Source organism: Mytilus trossulus, chromosome 10 (assembly GCF_036588685.1).
Source record: "Mytilus trossulus isolate FHL-02 chromosome 10, PNRI_Mtr1.1.1.hap1, whole genome shotgun sequence".
In the NCBI taxonomy this organism is placed as follows: domain Eukaryota; kingdom Metazoa; phylum Mollusca; class Bivalvia; order Mytilida; family Mytilidae; genus Mytilus; species Mytilus trossulus.
This window is the reverse complement of record NC_086382.1, coordinates 36,807,305-36,827,183: the sequence shown is the minus strand read 5'-3', so window position 1 is coordinate 36,827,183 and position 19,879 is coordinate 36,807,305. Positions and strand designations below refer to the sequence as shown.

Here is a 19,879-nt window from a genome sequence, read left to right as displayed (position 1 = left end):
CTTGTGGGCCCTTAATTGGAAATAAAATATGTTCTGTTCTGTTCTGTTCTGTTCTATATTAGACAAAACCTCAAAATTTTAACCCCACGAAAAATTAAGGTTTCTACAGTATTCATCAGCATTGTTCTAATAGTACGCTTTAATCTCTTCAATTATTGTATTCCAGGTGTATCCACAAGACAGCTATTGTTACTTATTTATAGATGTTTTATTGTTTTATATTTCAGTCATACTTTGTAACAGATTATGATCCAACAATAGAAGATTCATATACTAAACAATGTGTTATAGATTCAGTTGTTGCCAGACTAGACAGTAAGTTGTCTCCCTTACATATACTAAACAATGTGTTATAGATTCTGTTGTCGCCAGACTAGACAGTAAGTTGTCTCCCTTACATATACTAAACAATGTGTTATAGATTCATTTGTCGCCAGACTAGACAGTAAGTTGTCTCCCTTACATATACTAAACAATGTGTTATAGATTCTGTTGTCGCCAGATTAGATAGTAAGTTGTCTCCCTTACTTAAAAACCAATTTATACCCCCCACTGTAAAAGTTGAGGCTATTTTTCTATTACAGCTGAGTTCATTGAGTGTGTAGCCAAAGGTAATATCTCTGCACAGATAATCGATCTATCTGTCTGTTGGACTATGCTACTTGGAAAGGAGGGTAGTATAACTTAGCTAATAATGACTTCATACTCCAGCTAACAAATTACCTTTGGCTACACACTCAATGAAATTGGCTGTAATTTGTTCATCATCCATCTGTTGGTTAATCACACTTTTCCGAATTATTTTCCCAGAAACGAAACTGGTAAATAAATAACTTAAGGATGTTTGCTACTCTGTTTTAAAATAACAAGGTTTTTAAAAAACTAGAATTTGGGCAATATGCGTAATTGTTTCTCCAAAGGCCGTAATGGTAACGCTTCCTTCTGTTGCTCAACCCATATCGTAAACTTGTATGTGTATGATGGCTTGTTTCGAAGCTGAGACATTTTTATACGACCGCAAATTTTGAAAAAATTTTCGTCGTATATTGCTATCACGTTGGCGTCGTCGTCGTCGTCCGAATACTTTTAGTTTTCGCACTCTAACTTTAGTAAAAGTGAATATAAATCTATAAAATTTTATCACAAGGTTTATGACCACAAAAGGAAGGTTGGTATTGATTTTGGGAGTTTTGGTCCCAACATTTTAGGAATTAGGGGCCAAAAAGGGCCCAAATAAGCATTTTCTTGGTTTTTGCACTATTTCTTTAGTTTAAGTTAATAGAAATCTATGAAATTTTGACACAAGGTTTATGACCACAAAAGAAAGGTTGGGATTGATTTTGGGAGTTTTGGTTTCAACAGTGTAGGAATTAGGGGCCAAAAAAGGGCCCAAATAAGCATTATTCTTGGTTTTCGCACAATAACTTTAGTTTAAGTAAATAGAAAATAATGAAATTAAAACACAATGTTTATGACCACAAAAGGAAGGTTGGTATTGATTTTGGGAGTTTAGGTCCCAACAGTTTAGGAATTAGGGGCCAAAAAGGGACCCAAATAAGCATTTTTCTTGGTTTTCGCACCATAACTTTAGTATAAGTAAATAGAAATCTATGAAATTTAAACACAAGGTTTATGACCATAAAAGGAAGGTTGGTAATGATTTTGGGAGTTTTGGTCCCAACAGTTTAGGAATAAGGGGCCCAAAGGGTCCAAAATTAAACTTTGTTTGATTTCATCAAAATTGAATAATTGGGGTTCTTTGATATGCCGAATCTAACTGTGTATGTAGATTTTTAACTTTTGGTCCCGTTTTCAAATTGGTCTACATTAAGGTCCAAAGGGTCCAAAATTAAACTTCGTTTGATTTTGACAAAAAATTAATCGGTTGGGTTCTTTGATATGCTGAATCTAAAAATGTACTTAGATTCTTGATTATCGGCCCAGTTTTCAAGTTGGTCCAAATTGGGGTCCAAAATTAAACTTTGTTTGATTTCATCAAAAATTGAATAAATGGGGTTCTTTGATATGCCAAATCTAACTGTGTATGTAGATTCCTCATTTTTGGTCTTGTTTTCAAATTGGTCTACATTAAAGTCCAAAGGGTCCAAAATTAAACTTAGTTTGATTTTAACAAAAATTGAAATCTTGGGGTTCTTTGATATGCTGAATCCAAACATGTACTTAGATTTTTGATTATGGGCCCAGTTTTCAAGTTGGTCCAAATCAGGATCTAAAATTATTATATTAAGTTTTGTGCAATAGCAAGTCTTTTCAATTGCACAGTATTGCGCAATGGCAAGAAATATCTTATTGCAAAATATTGTGAAATAGCAATTTTGTTTTTAATTAGAGTTATCTTTCTTTGTCCAGAATAGTAAGCAAGAAATATCTAATTGTAAGAATTTTTTTTATTTGGAGTTATCTTTCTTTGTCCAGAATCAACTTAAATCTTTGTTATATATACAATATGCAATACAATGTATATTCACTTTTTACTACCAACTGATAGATTAAAATAATCTTTACCATTCAGTGATAACAAGCAGTTTTTTTACATCTAAATATTTTATGATGTATTTAAATGAGTCGTAATTGTTGCAAACTCCATTAGAAATTTTAATTGAGATTAGTTTTGGAATAAGGGAAAGGGGGATGTGATTAAAAAAATTGTGTTCAATTTTCTCATTTGAAATTTCATAAATAAAAAGAAAATTTCTTCAAACATTTTTTTGAGAGGAATAATATTCAACAGCATAGTGAATTGCTCTTAGAGCAAACAAAATTTTTAATTTCATTAGAACACATTCATTCTGTGTCAGAAACCTATGCTGTGTCAACTATTTAATCACAATCCAAATTTAGAGCTGAATCCAGCTTGAATGTTGTGTCCATACTTGCCCCAACCGTTCCGGGTTCAACCTCTGCGGTCGTATAAAGCTACGCCCTGCGGAGCATCTGGTTACATATGTGGTTAAATTTTCGGGGTACGAAGTGTGATTCATTTTTCCGTAAATTAGCCAACCTCGAATATCCTTTTGCGATGTGGCTTCTCATGGTAAAAAATCCCATTTTTAACACAATAAGTTTTTTGAAAATTTAATACTTTCAACACATTAAATAGCTCCATAGTTTTTACACATTTATTCTGTGTTCCCTTACTTTCTAAATTAACACAAATGGTTCAGCTCAGTCATTTGTTTATCATACAAATGTGTCAAATATCACTACTCTGAGATTTTTTGTTTACACGTGACTTTTGAGTTCCTCATTTCAAGGCACATTAGGGATTTTGTCCCAATTAGATGGGATTGAAATAGTATTTTTATAGAAAAGTAAGAAAAGTTTTGAATGTGTTATATTTTTTGCTAGTTGAGTGATAATGTAAAATACTAAAAAAATTATACTTTTTACTAATTAGCGATTTTGATACACTAATTTAACCCCTTTACATAAAGTTTTATCATTTAAGAAATAATTCTATCCTGCCATGCTCTATGCTCATTTTAACATGGGAAGGCATTATATTTGTTAATATCTGTTAATATTAAATGTTTACAAATATAATGCCTACCCATGTTAAAATGAGCATAGAGCATGGCAGGATAGAATTATTTCGATTCTAATAGGAATATTTGATTTTTTTCACTTCGAAGCGGACCTATAGTAGACGCTCGAAATGTCGCCATTTGGATTTGATGAACCAAAAACGTTATAGGAAATCAGCAGTTTATCAATAATAAAAAAAAACAGAAACATTTAAACTTACTTTTAGAATGTTTTTATTCATTTTGCTATCGAGCAACACCAACAAAAATGTCCATTTTCATCTCTATCTTTGCTTAAAATTCATCTGAAATTACAATTTCAATTGTGACGTCAATCACGTGCAGCCCATGTTCTATTCAAATTAGAACATGGCTTTGTACCCATAGCTAAAGAAGAACGTCATATTAGAATTTGAAATAAAAAAATTCCACTGAAAATATCAATGTAAATTGTTTACAGAAATATAGTAACATCTGGTCAAGGATATTAAAATATCAATTCTTTTCTGAACACCTTAGATTTTCCTTACTCAAAATTTTAAATTGGCTTTATTAATAAAAAAAACTATGTCAACAATTAAAATTCCTAAACTTCCTGTATAAAATACTTATTTCGAGGGTATGTGATACTTGTGTTAAACAATTAAAATACTTTACCTTACTTCCCAGAATCATTAAGTAAGTGTTGTAAAAGAGGAAATGTTGAAGTCCTGGCCTGAGTAGTAAAGGTGAATGGCGCCTGGGAAATGATTGAGAAAGGGAAATTTCTGATTTTTAGAAATTCAAGATTCTGTAAGTTTTGATTCTTGAGAAATAAGCCATCGACCAAAAGTTATGGTATATGATGATCTCAATAGTTCAGGTGTTAGGTCAAGTGTTGTAGATTTCAAAATAGTGATAAGGGATATATCTAACCACTGGTATGACTCAATACCTGATACATTTCATCATGTACATGTAGAAGCACATATCATTAACCATATGACAAGTTTGAACTTGTCTTGATAGTTTGAACTTGTCTTGATAGTTTGAAAATAATTAAAAATGTATGAGACAAACATTGCACAATACACTTGCCTGATGACATTTCATAGAAAGAACTCATTATTTGTAGTTCACTCGAAAAGAATGATTAAATTTTCTTGCATATCTTCTAAAATAATTAGAGAACCAGATTCCACCATCAAATCTCGTGCTATACAAAATTTATCCACTCTCGGCAGTTAAATTTTGAATATTTAAAACGCTCATTATTTTGAAAATTTAACTTTCTTAAGTGAATAAATATATATTGTATCACACTCAATGCAGAGGTAAAATCTAGTATATGTATCAGATATCAGGATGATGGCTCTCATTATTGCGATTATCACCCTGTTGCATTATTCACAATTATTTCTGAATTTACCGTATTACAAACCTCATAAGATTAAATTGTTGTATGTCTGTATAATACTGTAAATTAAGAAATTATTGCGATGTTTTTTATTATTGCAAAAATGTGACAAAGTTATAATCACGATAACTTCAACTGGCATTTTGATTTTTTATATATAAATTACCTTAAAACAGGAAAAATTAAAATCACGATTTTGTCTAAAATGACCAAATGGCAATAATAAATGCATCCAATAATTTCTAAATTTACAATATATAAAATCCCACTCGTTATTTTTACAGTTTTAGACACTGCAGGACAGGAAGAGTTCAGTGCTATGAGGGAGCAGTACATGAGATCTGGGGAAGGTTTTTTGTTAGTATATTCTGTCACAGATAAAAGCAGGTAGGTCAAATATTCCAAGGGTGTCGCCAAATGTCCTTGTTTCAAAAATTTAAAAAGGGCACATTTATTACATTATTCTAGTAATAGACCATTATTTAAGATGTTTCAGCCAGTGTCTCATTTCAGTTTCTTTATTTTCCATCGACATGGTAGACATTTTACTTTCAAAAACTAAAGTATCAAATTTGTACCAGACTTTTTTCATATAAATATTAAGCCCCTAAATTAGTTAACTGAAAAAAAACAAGTTAAAAAAACAAACTTTCTGTGGAATTTTTCTGAAGAAATATTTAATAAGCCCCCATTCTAGGAGAAAGATCTTTATAATTGCTTTGACCTTTATCTGTCCTTTCCTCCTTCCTTCCTTCTTTTCTTCCTTCCTTTTATCTTTCAGTCCATTTGTTCTTATGTTTGTGTAAACAAGTATTTCAGGCACACATTTTCCCAGTACAACTGCACCAAATGACTTATTAATATTTGGTCAATAGCTTGATATTGATGAGTTCAGAGTTTGAAGCTCTTCTCTGATCTGTCAAGACACTGGTTCCCTGTATGTCAGTGAGCTCTTTTCTGATCTGTCAGACACTGGTCTCCTGTATGTCAATACTTTTATGTACAAATGGGGTATGTCTTACAGCCTAGAGTGGCAACCCTTAATTCTTGTTGTAGGTTAGGTCTATGAAAGTGGCACTTGTATGAAAAAATTAGAACAAAATATAATAATATTACATTTGTTACCCTATAACCCTTATACAATACATCACAAACATTTATTCAATTATACAGACTTCTGGAAAATCTTTTAAAATCTGGTGGACATATGGACCACTAAGACCACATATCTGTTGGTCCCAGTTAATGTGGTGGTCCTGTATTTGCAGTAAAATTCTTGCAATCAATCATGTTCATAGATTTAGCTATGATAAGGCCTATTTGCAAAAGAGATTTATTTTAGTTGGATCTTTGAACCACCATATGTGTACTTGACTCATAACTCAAAGTCGAATTAAGGCAATCAGTGGTACCCCTCTTATGAAAAAATCTGGATCTGCCACTGGAATAGGTGGTTAATGATGACAGGACTACCAGTTGTTGAGAACACTGAGTTATTTTGCTTTAATTGATAATAATACCTACATAATATAATTATTTTATGGGTTTAATTTTTCAGTTTTAATGAAATTTATAAATTCCACAAGCAGATATTACGAGTGAAAGATCGAGAAGAATTCCCTATGATATTAGTAGCAAACAAAGCAGATCTAGAACATCAAAGAGTGGTGAGTATTCTGACGGAGGATAGATTTAAAATTGAGGACGGAAATGGGGAATGTGTCAAAGAGACAACAAACCGACCATAGAACAGACAACAGCAGAAGGTCACCAATAGGTCTTCAATGCAGTGAGAAACTCAAGCACCGGAGGCATCCTTCAGCTAGCCCTTTTCCTCCATAGTGATGCCTTTTGATGCAAACCCCTTTACTCCATAATGATGCCTTTTGACGCCTGTGTAGTACCGCAGTTGAAACGCTTTGACTGCAAAGTGTCTGCTTCAAACTTAATCAAATTTGTATCCAATATGAAAAGGATATTCATAAGAATATCTGACTTGAATTTATTTGATGAAATAGTTGTTTTTCGCAATTTGTTTATACTTTAAAGGATATTTTTAGCCTTTTATTGAAAAATCCTATGTGAATCAAGTATGCAAAAAAAAAATGTCAATGGAGGAAAAGGTTAACAAATGTCTATACACGTACAGTGATAATGGACGCCATACTAAACTCTGAATTATAGACAAGAAACTAAAATTGAAAATATACAAGACTAACAAATGCCAGAGGCTCCTGACTTGGGACAGGCGTAAAAATGTGGCACGGTTAAATATGTTTTTTGAAATCTGACAGATAGATTTGACTGGTATACAAGAAGTCAATGGGATTTTGTTCATAAATTTCTTTTACTTAGTTTACCAAATTGTTTAGTAGGTTTGACAATGAAAAATGGTTGAATTTCATACATCGAAAATAAAAATTCTTTGGATAAAAAATTAAATTTTACACCTAAAAAACAGACAAATGAAAATTTAGTTTACATGAAGATGTTTACCACTAAAACAGCATTTTTTTTGGTCACATTGCTTATTGTAGAAATTCCTCATAGGTCACAAGGTGATAAATTGAAAGAAAAAAATAATAAAATGGTTCTTTATAGATACTGAATACTAAACATCAATAATTGAACTTCTGCTGCGAATTTTTTCAATTCTGTCCAATCAGATTCTATTATACATACAACTTACAACTCCCATTAGTGCCATGTGTCGCATAGGGCGCAATTATACATAATAGATATAGGAAGAATTTCAAAGATGTAGTATGAATGCCAATGAGACAACTCTCCATCCAAATAACAATTTGTAAAAGTAAACCATTATAGGTCAATGAACGGCCTTCAACACAGAGCCTTGGCTCACACCGAACAATAAGCTAAAAAGGGCCCCAAAATTACAAGTGTAAAACCATTCAAATGGGAAAACCAATGGTCTAATCTATATAAAAAATAATGTTTGAAATAACTGCTTGTGTGTTACAGGTTACAAAAGAGGAAGGTTCAGAACTATCAAGACAACTTAGAATAAATTATATAGAAGCTAGTGCTAAAATGAGACTCAATGTAGATCAGTCATTTTATGACTTAGTCAGAATTATAAGGTAAGTTTTGTTGAATAAAGAAAGCATTATCATTGGCTGAGAGAACTTGAATTATAAGGTAAATTTTGCTAAGTAAAGAAAGCTTTATCATTGGCTGAGAGAACTTGAATTATAGGTAAGTTTTGTCAAATAAAGAAAGCATTTTCATTGGCTGAGAGAACTTGAATTGAATTGTTTTTATACAACCACAAACAAAATTTGCATCATATAATGCTATCATGTCGTCATCCAAAGATGCATTTAGTTTCCGGACAATAACTTTAGTTTAATTGAATGGATCTCTATAATTTTTTCCAGAAGGTTCGATACAACTTAAAGAAGATTGGGATTGATTTTGGGGGTTATGGTCCCAACAGTTTAGGAATTAGGTTCAAAAAGGGGCCCAAATAAGCATTTTTGGAGTTTCCAGACAACAAATTGTGTTTATTAAAGTGTACGAATCTTGCTTAAATTATACAACCAGTTTTTTGCCCAACTGTTCAGGGTTGGACCTCTTCTGTCATATCCAGCTGCCCTCAGGGAAGGGGAAAAAAAATCAGCAAGGGAAGGAAAATGAAAGAGGGTTGAAATATATCAATGGGATATCCAAACTCATAAATAGAAAAAAAATTGACAATGCCATGGGTAAAAAAAGAAAAAGACAAACAGACACACAATAGTACATAAAGAAAACTAACAACTAAGCAACATGAGCCCCTCCAAAAGCTTGGGTTGATCTCAGGTGCTAGGGCAGTATAAGCAGATCCTGCTCCACATGTGGCACCCATTGTGTGCTAATGTAAGTACAAATCCAATAATAAGTCTTATTAGGTTGGTCACATCTGTCAATAAGGGACAAATTTTAGTTACAACAAAAGGTTAAGTTTGTTTTCTAGGATCCACTTGAGAAAGATTAAAGATATTTTGTATTGAGTTGCATTACTATTAGTTTGTTGAATATTTTGAGGCCCTGTCCCCTCAGACATGTTTAAATGACTTTAGCAATTTTCAATTTTATGTTTTCTGCTTAAGTTAGTTTAAAAGGATGCACTTGTGATAGATCAAGGATATTTAGCAAATCTAGGGAATGTTAAAAGGGATAATTTTGGAGTAATTTATAACCAGTTTACTTTTCTTCATTTTTAAAAAATCTTAGAAAAGGGTTCAAAATCACAAAATCAGGTCCTGTTTCATAATATTCTAGTAAAACAACTTCAAAAACATTTTTTACTGGTATATTTTCAGAAAATTTCAAGCAGAAGAAAGACCAGAAGAAAATTCTCGAAAAAACGGAAGTGGCAAACATCGGAAAGGACGATGCTCTATATTATGATGTACAAAAGACAAATTTACTGTGTAAATGTGATAGAAAATGAGATCACAAGCAAAAAGAGAGACAACTTCTGGTGCCATGTATTTTCATTGTTAAAACATCTGAACAGCATCGTGTGTAAGAATCGCTCTTTTGCTTCAGTTAAGATGTTTGTGATCGCTGAAACTTTTCATCCTTCTTGTGTCTTCTGCCTTTGAGAAAGGAACTATTGGTGTAGTCTTGATGTTATCCATTCATATGTTGCATTTCATCTTTGAGAAGAAAAAACTGTTACCAATATATATATAGTGAATTGGCCATTATAGAATCTAAAGAACCATGGGTAATTTCATTATTTTTACCCCAAAATGAAAAGAATGTTACATCATTGGTTGAATTTCAATTGTTTGGAAAGTTTTCAACCAATCACAATATTTGGGTGTACACTTTTGAAAATATTACCCAGGATGCATTAGATTCTGAAATGGGGAATTGTTTTTCCAGTGTAGATTTTATAAATTGATTGTGTTTTCCGGCATAGATTTTATATAGTGCTCAAATGTTAACTGTTTTGTTTTTAATGGACATTAACAATAATGTTGTAATGTTTTCTGTGACTTTATACCCATTTAGTGAACAACTTATAAGACTAGACCTTTGACCTTGCTTTGACATATTCTATCATAGTCTGTGGTAGGGTCAGATTTTTTTCAAAGTGGTCATCCTATGTAAAAAGTTATTGTTGACAATATACATTTCCTTGGACTTCCAAAATTAATGAATTGAATATGAACATGTAATCTTCACCCATTTTAAATTTTCTTAAACTACCAAAATCTTTATTTAAGAATAAAAAAAATATATAAATTGCAGTTTATAAATTTTGAAAATGATTATTTTTTTACATTTTCTTTTTATTTGTAGTCCCAACTTCAAGATTGTTTCCTTTATTTTTGCATTCCAATATAACTTATTTTTTTGTAAACTTATTAAATTCTTGCATTAGTACTAATATGGCTTAAACCATTCACCTATTAGCCAATTTTCTTCCAGGTGATCATTTCACGGTTCGTTGACTTTGAATATTTTGCATAATTGACATGTGAAACACCACTGGTATTTTAATTTCAACATTCGCAGTGATAAGAAATAACAACAAATAGTCAGCCAAAACATATCTCTTTGTCAAAATTTTATTTAAAAGCAGCTTAAATATCAATCTAAATACAATTGACCACTTGATGGAAAAGTGATTAACACATAATAGTTTTGGCTGTGAAACAATTAACAGTATTATAATTTATAGATGTCTTTACCTCCTATATACATATATATATATTTCTCTGTATGCTTTATAACTAATTCATGGCCAGTTTCTGACTTTAATGTGCAATATCGGAGGTTTCTGATTTCTTAATACGTACTATATTGTATTTTGAATTTATGGCTGAATGATTCCCAGGGGGTTTCCCTACAATAGTGCTGAAAAATTACCAAGAGTAGGAAATGTATTTAAGGTGGTACCTAACACTTTCCTTAAAATTAATTTGGCTCGTTTAATTTTCATAAAATTTTGACAAAGTATTTACTTTGACCCTTTTACAAAAAATATAAAAAATTCAAAAAATTTTAACCAAGCGTTTTATCCGAAAAATTACACTGGTTATATAGCAGTTTGACAAACCCCAATTTTGATCATTGAGAAGCTTTACATTGCCTTCACAATGCAATTAAAACGTTTCGCTGATAGTACAGAGTTATCTCCCTGTAGTGTTAGGTACCACCTTAATCAAATTATTTTCCAAAAAATTAAAAATTAAAAAAAATCAGATTGTAAACAAGGCAGAGTAGTAATGGCTAAACTTATAAGGACTAGTGACTGCACAGACAAACTTTGTGGAAATTTGAATCATTGATGTTTTGATAGTACATCTAATGGTTGTCATGGTTACTCAGTGCCCAGTCAGCACTAAAGGGAGATAAATCTTTAGAAATCAACAAAACATTTTAGAAAATTGTGGAAATAAATAATTTTATAAACATAGACTCAAATTAGGAAAGAGGTATTATTCGTTGAGGAATTGATATTTTTTTACTGAAAGATTTGACTGAAATATGCTTTAAAGTATATCTTGCACCAATTTTTTTAAGTTTCATTCTTTCTTGTGCTTGCTATCTTGCCGTCTGCCTAAGTCATTGTGAGTATTAATAAGAGTGCTGAATGAAAAAAAAGTTTGTTAAAAAGGTTTTTGTATTCAATGTTGTGTTTTTTTAACCCTAACAGTGGCATTATGATAAATTCTCTGCATGTCGATGCCATGTCTTCTACAGTATTGGGCATCATGTTGTCTTGTCTGCTGTGTAGCAGTCTGTCTGTTTTTCGGTATTAGGCTACATTTTTGGGATTGTGTTTACCACAAATTGTATTAAAAGTCACATTAACTTGACCATTCATTTTCATTATGCTGTGAACTTATTCAAATGCATGCAAAGCTTAAGTTTTGACCCAGCTTTTGAAGCTCCTTGACCTTTTATATTCTTGAAAGTGTTGATTTTATGACAACTTTATTCTTCTGTTTGATTCAACAGATAATTTTTAAATGTTTGGTTATTCCAAGATACTTTTGGATATCTGTAGAAGAAAACTTTCTTTACAAATTTAACCTTTTTGTAGAACTTGATTCATACAAATTCTATTATTGATACTTTTGTCATTTCTAAAAAGAAGTTTTTCATCTCTTTGTCATGTTACCAAAGAACTATTGCAGCATAAAAGTATTTAACTTCTATTTTCATATTGTTTAATTGATATCGTATAATTCTAATATATTGTATATATATTATCCTTTCAAAAGAAAACTAAAAATAACTTCTGTTTTAACAGATTTATGTAACTGTTTATATATCCTATATAAGAAAGTATACAAGAAATATAAAAAGCTGTAAAAAAATAATTTGTGTGAAGAAAAAAATAGTCTTTGCCCAAACTATGAATTTAACTAGTCTTGTTGCATATGAATGTACATTCCTTTAGAATCTTTCTGTATCCTTTATTTTGTTACTATTTGTTAATGATAATTTTAATTTTGTAAAGAATGTAATAATTTATATCTGACTTTTAAACTAGAGAGATTAGTTTGTTTCTTGCATTGTATTAAATTTGTTGTTATTTATTTTTTTGTAAATTTGATTCAGTTATTTACTTTATTTGTATGAAAAAAATGCAAATAGGAAAGTACTGTAATCATAGTAATAAGTTTGAATTGTTTGTTCCTGTTTTTTTGCATATTTATAGATAATAAAATGGCAGGACAGTTTGCAATTTGAGCATTATTATTCTTAATTAATATCTATGTATATGGTTTATTGAGAATAAAGATATTTAGAATTCTTAGTTAATAAGAATTCATTTTTTTTTAAAAAGAATTGTCTTTTTTCAATTTTTTTATTGGCAGGCTTGAATAAATTGCTTTTGCTTTTGTATTTGTAATGCTTGTATAATTACAAAGTACAAAGCTTAAGGGGATCCGCATTTAACTAAATAATTATGTTACATTTCTAACCAACATTTTTTGGTAGCCATTATAGAGCTAGATCAAGGTTAAGGAAGATAATTTTCATAACTTTAAATCGCTTATGTGTTTGTAAAAATTTATTATCATCAATGTTTGTAAAGTATTTATGTAAAACAGAATTCTCATTATCTGTGTTACTTAAAAGCTTAAAAAATGTTTATGAAAATGATAGACAAAAACTTACCAGTGATTTATAACAGTTATCTCCCTTAACTTAGACCATCCTCTTCAAACTGGTCTGAACGAGATGAGACTGGTTCTTAGGTTATGAACCAATATTTTAAGCATGATTTTGAAAAAAAAAATAAAATATAAAAATGAGGGGGAATTCCAGTTTTCAACCATTTATTTTTATAAAACAAGACAAAACTTAGGGTGGATTTAAAAATTATAAAAAAGTTGTAATTAGTTATAAACATGTAATCGATTTGTACAGATATTAACAACTTTATACAGTTTTATTTATACAACATGTACTTAACTCAGATTTGTTTTTATTTTTAGGGAGTTTATGTTTACATTTATTACGACATTTATATATAAGTAAAAAAATAACAATGAACTATTCAGATATAGTTGTGGAATAAAATATAAGAATGAGTATTTTGATAATTAAAAATATTTTATTTAAATTTGACTTTTCACTGATATGCTATTAGTAATGATCAATATTTTGCATTTAACTTAACAATTATTCCACAATTATCATAAGACTTGCATATTCTGAAAGGTATTTTTTTTATAAATACATACTTTGTTGTATTTATATATGTGTATTCCTAAATAGCTTTAAATTTTATGCTTTTGATATTTCAGTTTTCTCCGGTAAGAAAATTGCTTTCCATATAATGTTTTTTTTGTAATTTTATAAATTACATTTATTTTTTATAAACTGTTTAAAAGATATAAGCTAGGTTATGTTCTTACTTGATATAACCTTGAAAATATCTTTCCGACCCAATATTTTGATAAGTTTGTCTAGTAGTGGACATATTTACTGGTCAAGGGTCCAGCTTGATCTCTTCAGCTTAATCACAGTTTTAGATTGACTTTGGAAACTACTGATTAAATCTTAAATAAAATCACTTACATAATTGATGACAATTTTATATATATATAGATAAAAAATATAAAATCTGGAAAATTGGAGACAGGTTCATGTGCATATTTAGGAGACATGCTTATCTAAATATAGATATAAAATTGACTAACACATTTATTGTGTAGTCTTAAAAGCTGAAAATCATGCTTGAGCTTACTTATGGAAAGTTAAGTATTGTATTTCTAAATTTAATTTTAAAGTATCATTATAGATATAAATGACTCATTAGGGAGTGCATATTATACTTAAATGCATACTATACACAGTCGAATACGGTAGTTCAGATCAATTTTACTATTTTCATTTGATAACAACCCTTGGCTAGTTCAGATGCTTAATGATATCTGTCATTTTAGCTTATATTGTTTTGTATATTGCTTTTAATCATTGTATTTGATTGAACAAAACTGTACAGCATTTTATTTTTCATATTTCTAGTCATTAAAAAACATGAATATCAAAACATTAATTAATACTTTGTTTTTTCTTTGTGTACATTTTTTTATATCGTCATTGTATTTTGAAAATCTTTCCACCATTAAACTCTTTAAGTCAGTGATTTCACTAGTTTGAAATACTAGAAAGAAAGAATTTGTCAATAAGTATACCCCAAATGTCTATTAGGATCATACTCTCCCCTGTTTTTGAATACATGTATAGCCAAAATTACTACGTGTAATATGATCAACTCAAGCATTTCTATGAAGTTTTATATTTTTAGAAATAAAAAGATTATACAAATCCTTGAAATGATTAAAGTTTAATTTATCATCTTGTACTGTACATTTTGTTCATTAACTAAAAGATTCTTTCATTTATAACAGAGCAAGTGTATAATATAAAAAAAGAAGATGTGGTATGATTGCTAACCCTATTTGTTGGAGGAATATTTGTAAGTTAATATGTAAATGAATACATTTGAAAAAATCTATGCTTTTTGAAATCCATTTATAATGTTGTCAGTTTGGTGCAGAAATGTTGCATTGTTTTCTTACAAACTGAACTAAAAGAATATAAGAAACTTAAAGCTAATTTCCTAATGCCTGTAGAGTAAAACTTTGGTAGGCTTGCTTGCTCTGTTTGTGTAAATGTTTATTCAAGCTTTGTAATTATGATTGACATCTTGAAACAATATATATAATATAAGCATAGTTAAATCTGTATATATTTTTTTTACTTGTCTCCCAATTACAACTGTAAAATATAACAGAGCAAGCAAGGATACCAAAGTATTGCACTATATGCATTAGGAAATTAGCTCTAAAAATATATTTTCAAGGGTTGAATAAGTAAGAGAATTGGACATTGATTTTTTTACAGACCCTATCCTGTGTAACCATCTAGAATGCTAAACCAAAGTTGAAAACACAAAACTGTAACAATGAAACTATCATATTTTTTTCTTCAGAACTCTATGGGGATACACTATTACTATGATTGTAGAAAAAATGACCTAGTTAAAGGTGTTAAAGGTGTTAAAGATCTACAAACAGGAGTAATCCCCCTCCCACTACTTTTTATATAATTTTTGAATTTAATTTTGCATTCAAATACCAATACTCTAGTAAACTGGCATTTTATATGAAATTAAAATATCTGTTATGTGTAATGTTTTAGTTTTAGTCTTAAGAAAGAACATTTATTTTTTCCATTGAGGCCCTAAAAACAAGAGCCCACATGTATTTGCATTGCTCTGACTATTCTGTCTTTCATCTTTTTGCTTAATTGAGCTGAATTCGTAATGTCTCGCCTAATGCATTACTCAATTTTTTCATTGTAATTATGTGGAATGAGTAGTTTTACTGCAGCTTTCTGATCAATTTATCTCCAATGCATCATTACATAGTAAATTTTGGGGATATAAGAATTTTCAATGGTGACTATTCAAAATAAACATTTTAACCTCCAAATATATTCAAATTATAGCAAAAGCCTTGAAAATTTGACCATCAGGTTATGTAGTTACATTTATGGTTAATACATTGACTTTGCATGCACAAGTTCTACTCCTTTAATTTCTTTGGTTGGACCCCACTTTTCCAAATCCTGGCTCTGAACTGAAAATGACCTGATGAAGGTGGCTTTTTGGCTAATGCAAAATAAATAAAAAGATGTGTCTGATTTTAAACTCAATATGATTGTGGTTGATTTAAATATAATTATTCAAACATTTGTTTTTAACAAAATAGTACTAAATAAATGTTCCAACTAAAAAGTACATACATTATTTCACTGACATCCATTTTTAATATGTAAAGGACTTTTTTGTTGGACTTTTCCTCCATACAAATTATATCAAGATTCAATAACATTTCTCATATGAATTTTCAGATTTCAGAGAATCTTAGATAAAGAGTTTAAAGAGCAAACATTCAAATCTAACTTTGTGAATCGGACATGATGACTACCCTACTAAGCTATGTTCATTTCATTTTATGTGTCGGAAAGTGTTAATATGATCATTTTCTAAGCCTTTTGAATCAAAATCACTAAGTATTATACATCTATCAAATACAAGTTCATCAAAAAATTGTCAGATATCAGTCCTGATATATTTCAATTTTGTCTACATATATGTAACTGTTTTGTGCCATCTAACTTCGAACTTTGACCAATTGCTAGATTTTCCAATTAACATTTAGATACTAGCAACTGCCTTATCCGAAAACTTATTTGGTCTAAAAATGTTGAACTAAGATGTTGATGTGAATCAATTAAAGTTGAAGTATAGCTGTGGCTCATTTTGAATTAGACAAAAACCTATTTGTAAAATGACCTTATTTAAATTTTGTTTATGATGTTACAGTGACAACACATTTAAAATTTTGCACCCGAGTGACCAGATATTTTTCATTTATTTATAAAATCACATAAGTGTGAAAGGATTGAAGAAATATTTTTGCTGTTACAAGGGCCAACTAATCACTAGTACCATACAGCCTTTTGATTTTTATTACTAGGAACAGAACCCTTGAACTTGAGTCTTACATATTGATTTAAACAATAATTTCTATTGGTTTAGATCATGTCAGGTGACTTTTAATTGAATTCCAAGTCATACACAATTTTAACCCAATTTTCTTGCAATTTTTATCCAGAGCCTTTTTAACTATAATTAATTGATAACTGTTCTGGGTAGACATCCTGCTTCAGTAACTTTGTTTTAGTTTACCATGGTAACAGGTGTCACATGTGAGAAAATTGGGTCTCAACTCAACGACTTAAGATGAAAATAAAAATTAAAGATTACAATTTTTAGAAAGTGTTTATATGTATGGTTTTACTTCCACTTGCCTATATGTTGTCAGAAGTTTTGGTCTTTTTGAAATGGTTCTTAAAAGTGTTTTTGGTCTATATGAAAAACTGTAATTGTATTAATGTAAGACAATGCATTTTCAGGTTCTATTTTGTGATATTATCGCTTGTTTTTTTAAAATCATCTATATATACATGTGTGTCATTATTTATATCTGAGTTTCATGTATATGTGTGTGGTTATATATTAAATGTCTTATAAATATAATGCAAGTTTCTTTTCTGTCTTTCAACATATTGTGTAGTATAGAATAATTATTTTTTTTGTAATTATTTTGGCTATTTTTTAAATAGAGAAAGCTACTTTGAAATTTGTGCTCTTTATAAAATGAATAAGAATCGATTCTTGGAAGATGATAAATTTTGAGGAAATTCTGTTTCAATTTTCATTCAAGTTTACATCAAATAGTAATGTGTAATGAATAGATAGTGAGAATAAAAGAAATTTAATATATATTATATTAACTGAAAAATATTCCGATACTTGCTTGTTAAATACAGGATGAAATTTATTACTCATTGGGTTTGAATTAGATTATTTTTCCATTTCGCTTTTCAGTCTCTAAAGGACTAAGGGTAATTGCTCAAAAATATATTATGTCATTGGTAGAATATACATTTTTCAGGAAAATTATAAATTAGTCAAAAGTTTAAGTGTACTTTATGAAAATATTAGCCAGAATGCATTAGATTATAAAATGGCGAATTAGTATACCGGTAATATAACCAGAAAAAGAGATGACAAGCGATGATTTAAATTATTAGTACAATCTGGAATAGAACATAAATTTAAATTTAGAACTTCACTTAACATCCCATTTTGGTTGCAATTGATTAACAAGAGAAATTTAGGGAGGGGCAGAAGGATCTTTTTCCGGACGTCAGGATTGGACCTCTCCTTATTGTGGGAAATTTGGATTTACACCTTTCTGGTCTCAGTAATTTAAGATTTATTTTTTTGGGATCTGGGAAACAATGCTTTATTTTTCAGGAAGTTGGGTTGCCCTCTTTAAAGTATGGACAATCTTTTTCTTATATTTGAACATAATTGGCTTTAGTTAATATTAGCTGTAAAAGCCAAGATAGATGTGCTTACAATTATCAGTAATTTTTACCTTGTTATTAATATTTGTGTATGATAAACATTGTATTACCAATAGACTGGGAAGAAATTTGTATGTATATTACCTAATTGTTGTATTACAGCTAGGAAGGATATGTTGCCTTTCATCAAGGCCATAAAAAAATAATTTTTATATTCTTGTTCTCGTCTTTATTAGAATGTTTGAGGGGTAAGAGGATTATCTTGTTATGCTTTATTAGCTCAGCTAGCACAATGGGTAAGTGATATCTATTTGCCATTTCAGAATCTAATGCATTCTGGGTAATATTTTCAAAAGTGTACACCAAACATGTTGATTGGTTATTTTTTTTTTAAATAATTGAAATTCAACTAATGACACCGTTATTTTCATTTTAGTGTATGAACAATGAGATTACCCATAGTCCTTTAGATTCTGAGATGGCAAATTGCCATCTCTGGTCAGCAATTTCAATATTTTTTCTTCTAAAAAATTAACAAGTTTTTGCTTGAATAATTTTGAATCTTCTTTATCTTAGTTATTTATTGTTAGAAAAACTGAGAAAGGAGGAATTTATGATCCCTTTTATGAACAGCAGATTATGTACTGCAATCAAACATGGCAATATTTTAGAATTCTCAATCTATTTTCCTAACCTTTTTGCTATTTAGTTAAGTTGGAGGGACACTAATTGAAAAGTTAGTTTTATATGGCCTAATAATTGTTTTCTTACCATGTAATTATGTATTTTTAAAATACATTGAATAAACTTAATGAATTTTACATTTATGTTTTGTTTAACTGATGCCATGATTCTCAGTTCAGTATTTCTAACAGGTATGGCCCCTTATTACTTTTATCCTTATATACTTGATAATTATTTGAGATGCAACTCCTTTACTGTTACTAGTAAACAAAGCATAGGCAGTGGAATAAACATTAATTTACCTTTCAGGAGATATGAAAATTTTCTCACCCATGAAAATCATATTTCCCTAGGGCGTAGCCCTTGCGAAATATGAATATTTTTGGGTAAACGAATCTTTATATCTCCCTTAGGCATGGGAAATAATTGTAAAATATTGACCAATGAACTATGAACATGAGGTCGTGGTCAGATGAACACAGCCGTAAAATGTGCACACCATACAATCATTCAATGCTGTACATATAGTTAACCTATTGCATATCTATAATACTAAAATTACGAGGTCCAATTTGTCAGCCGTCATCACGTAAAAACGACGAATCAAAGAATTCAACTTTATATATAACTAATATAGTACAAAGGTGTAGATTAAAAATTACACCACTCCAGGCTCTTTTGTTTTCCGCGTAATTAATATTGCGAATAATTAGGAAGTTCCGGGTCGAGTCCGATACCGATACCAATGGTATATTCACCTGTTACCTATTACGTACCTTATCTGTACGTTCCGCATCTGACAGGCGCACCACCAAACGGTGTATTC

At 30.0% G+C, this 19,879-nt stretch overlaps 1 protein-coding gene across 1 annotated transcript in view; it reads left to right on the top strand.

Moving 5' to 3' along the window:
- LOC134687289 (ras-related protein R-Ras2-like) overlaps positions 1–19,190 on the top strand; it is a 30,136-nt gene extending 10,946 nt beyond the window's left edge. The window contains exons 2-6 of the mRNA XM_063547444.1: positions 228–315; positions 5,226–5,328; positions 6,500–6,608; positions 7,924–8,042; positions 9,267–19,190. Coding sequence (XP_063403514.1) covers positions 228–315; positions 5,226–5,328; positions 6,500–6,608; positions 7,924–8,042; positions 9,267–9,354 — 507 coding nt within the window. The 3' untranslated portion in view covers positions 9,355–19,190. The remainder of the gene's footprint in view (positions 1–227; positions 316–5,225; positions 5,329–6,499; positions 6,609–7,923; positions 8,043–9,266) is intronic.
- The last annotated feature ends 689 nt before the right edge of the window (positions 19,191–19,879 follow it).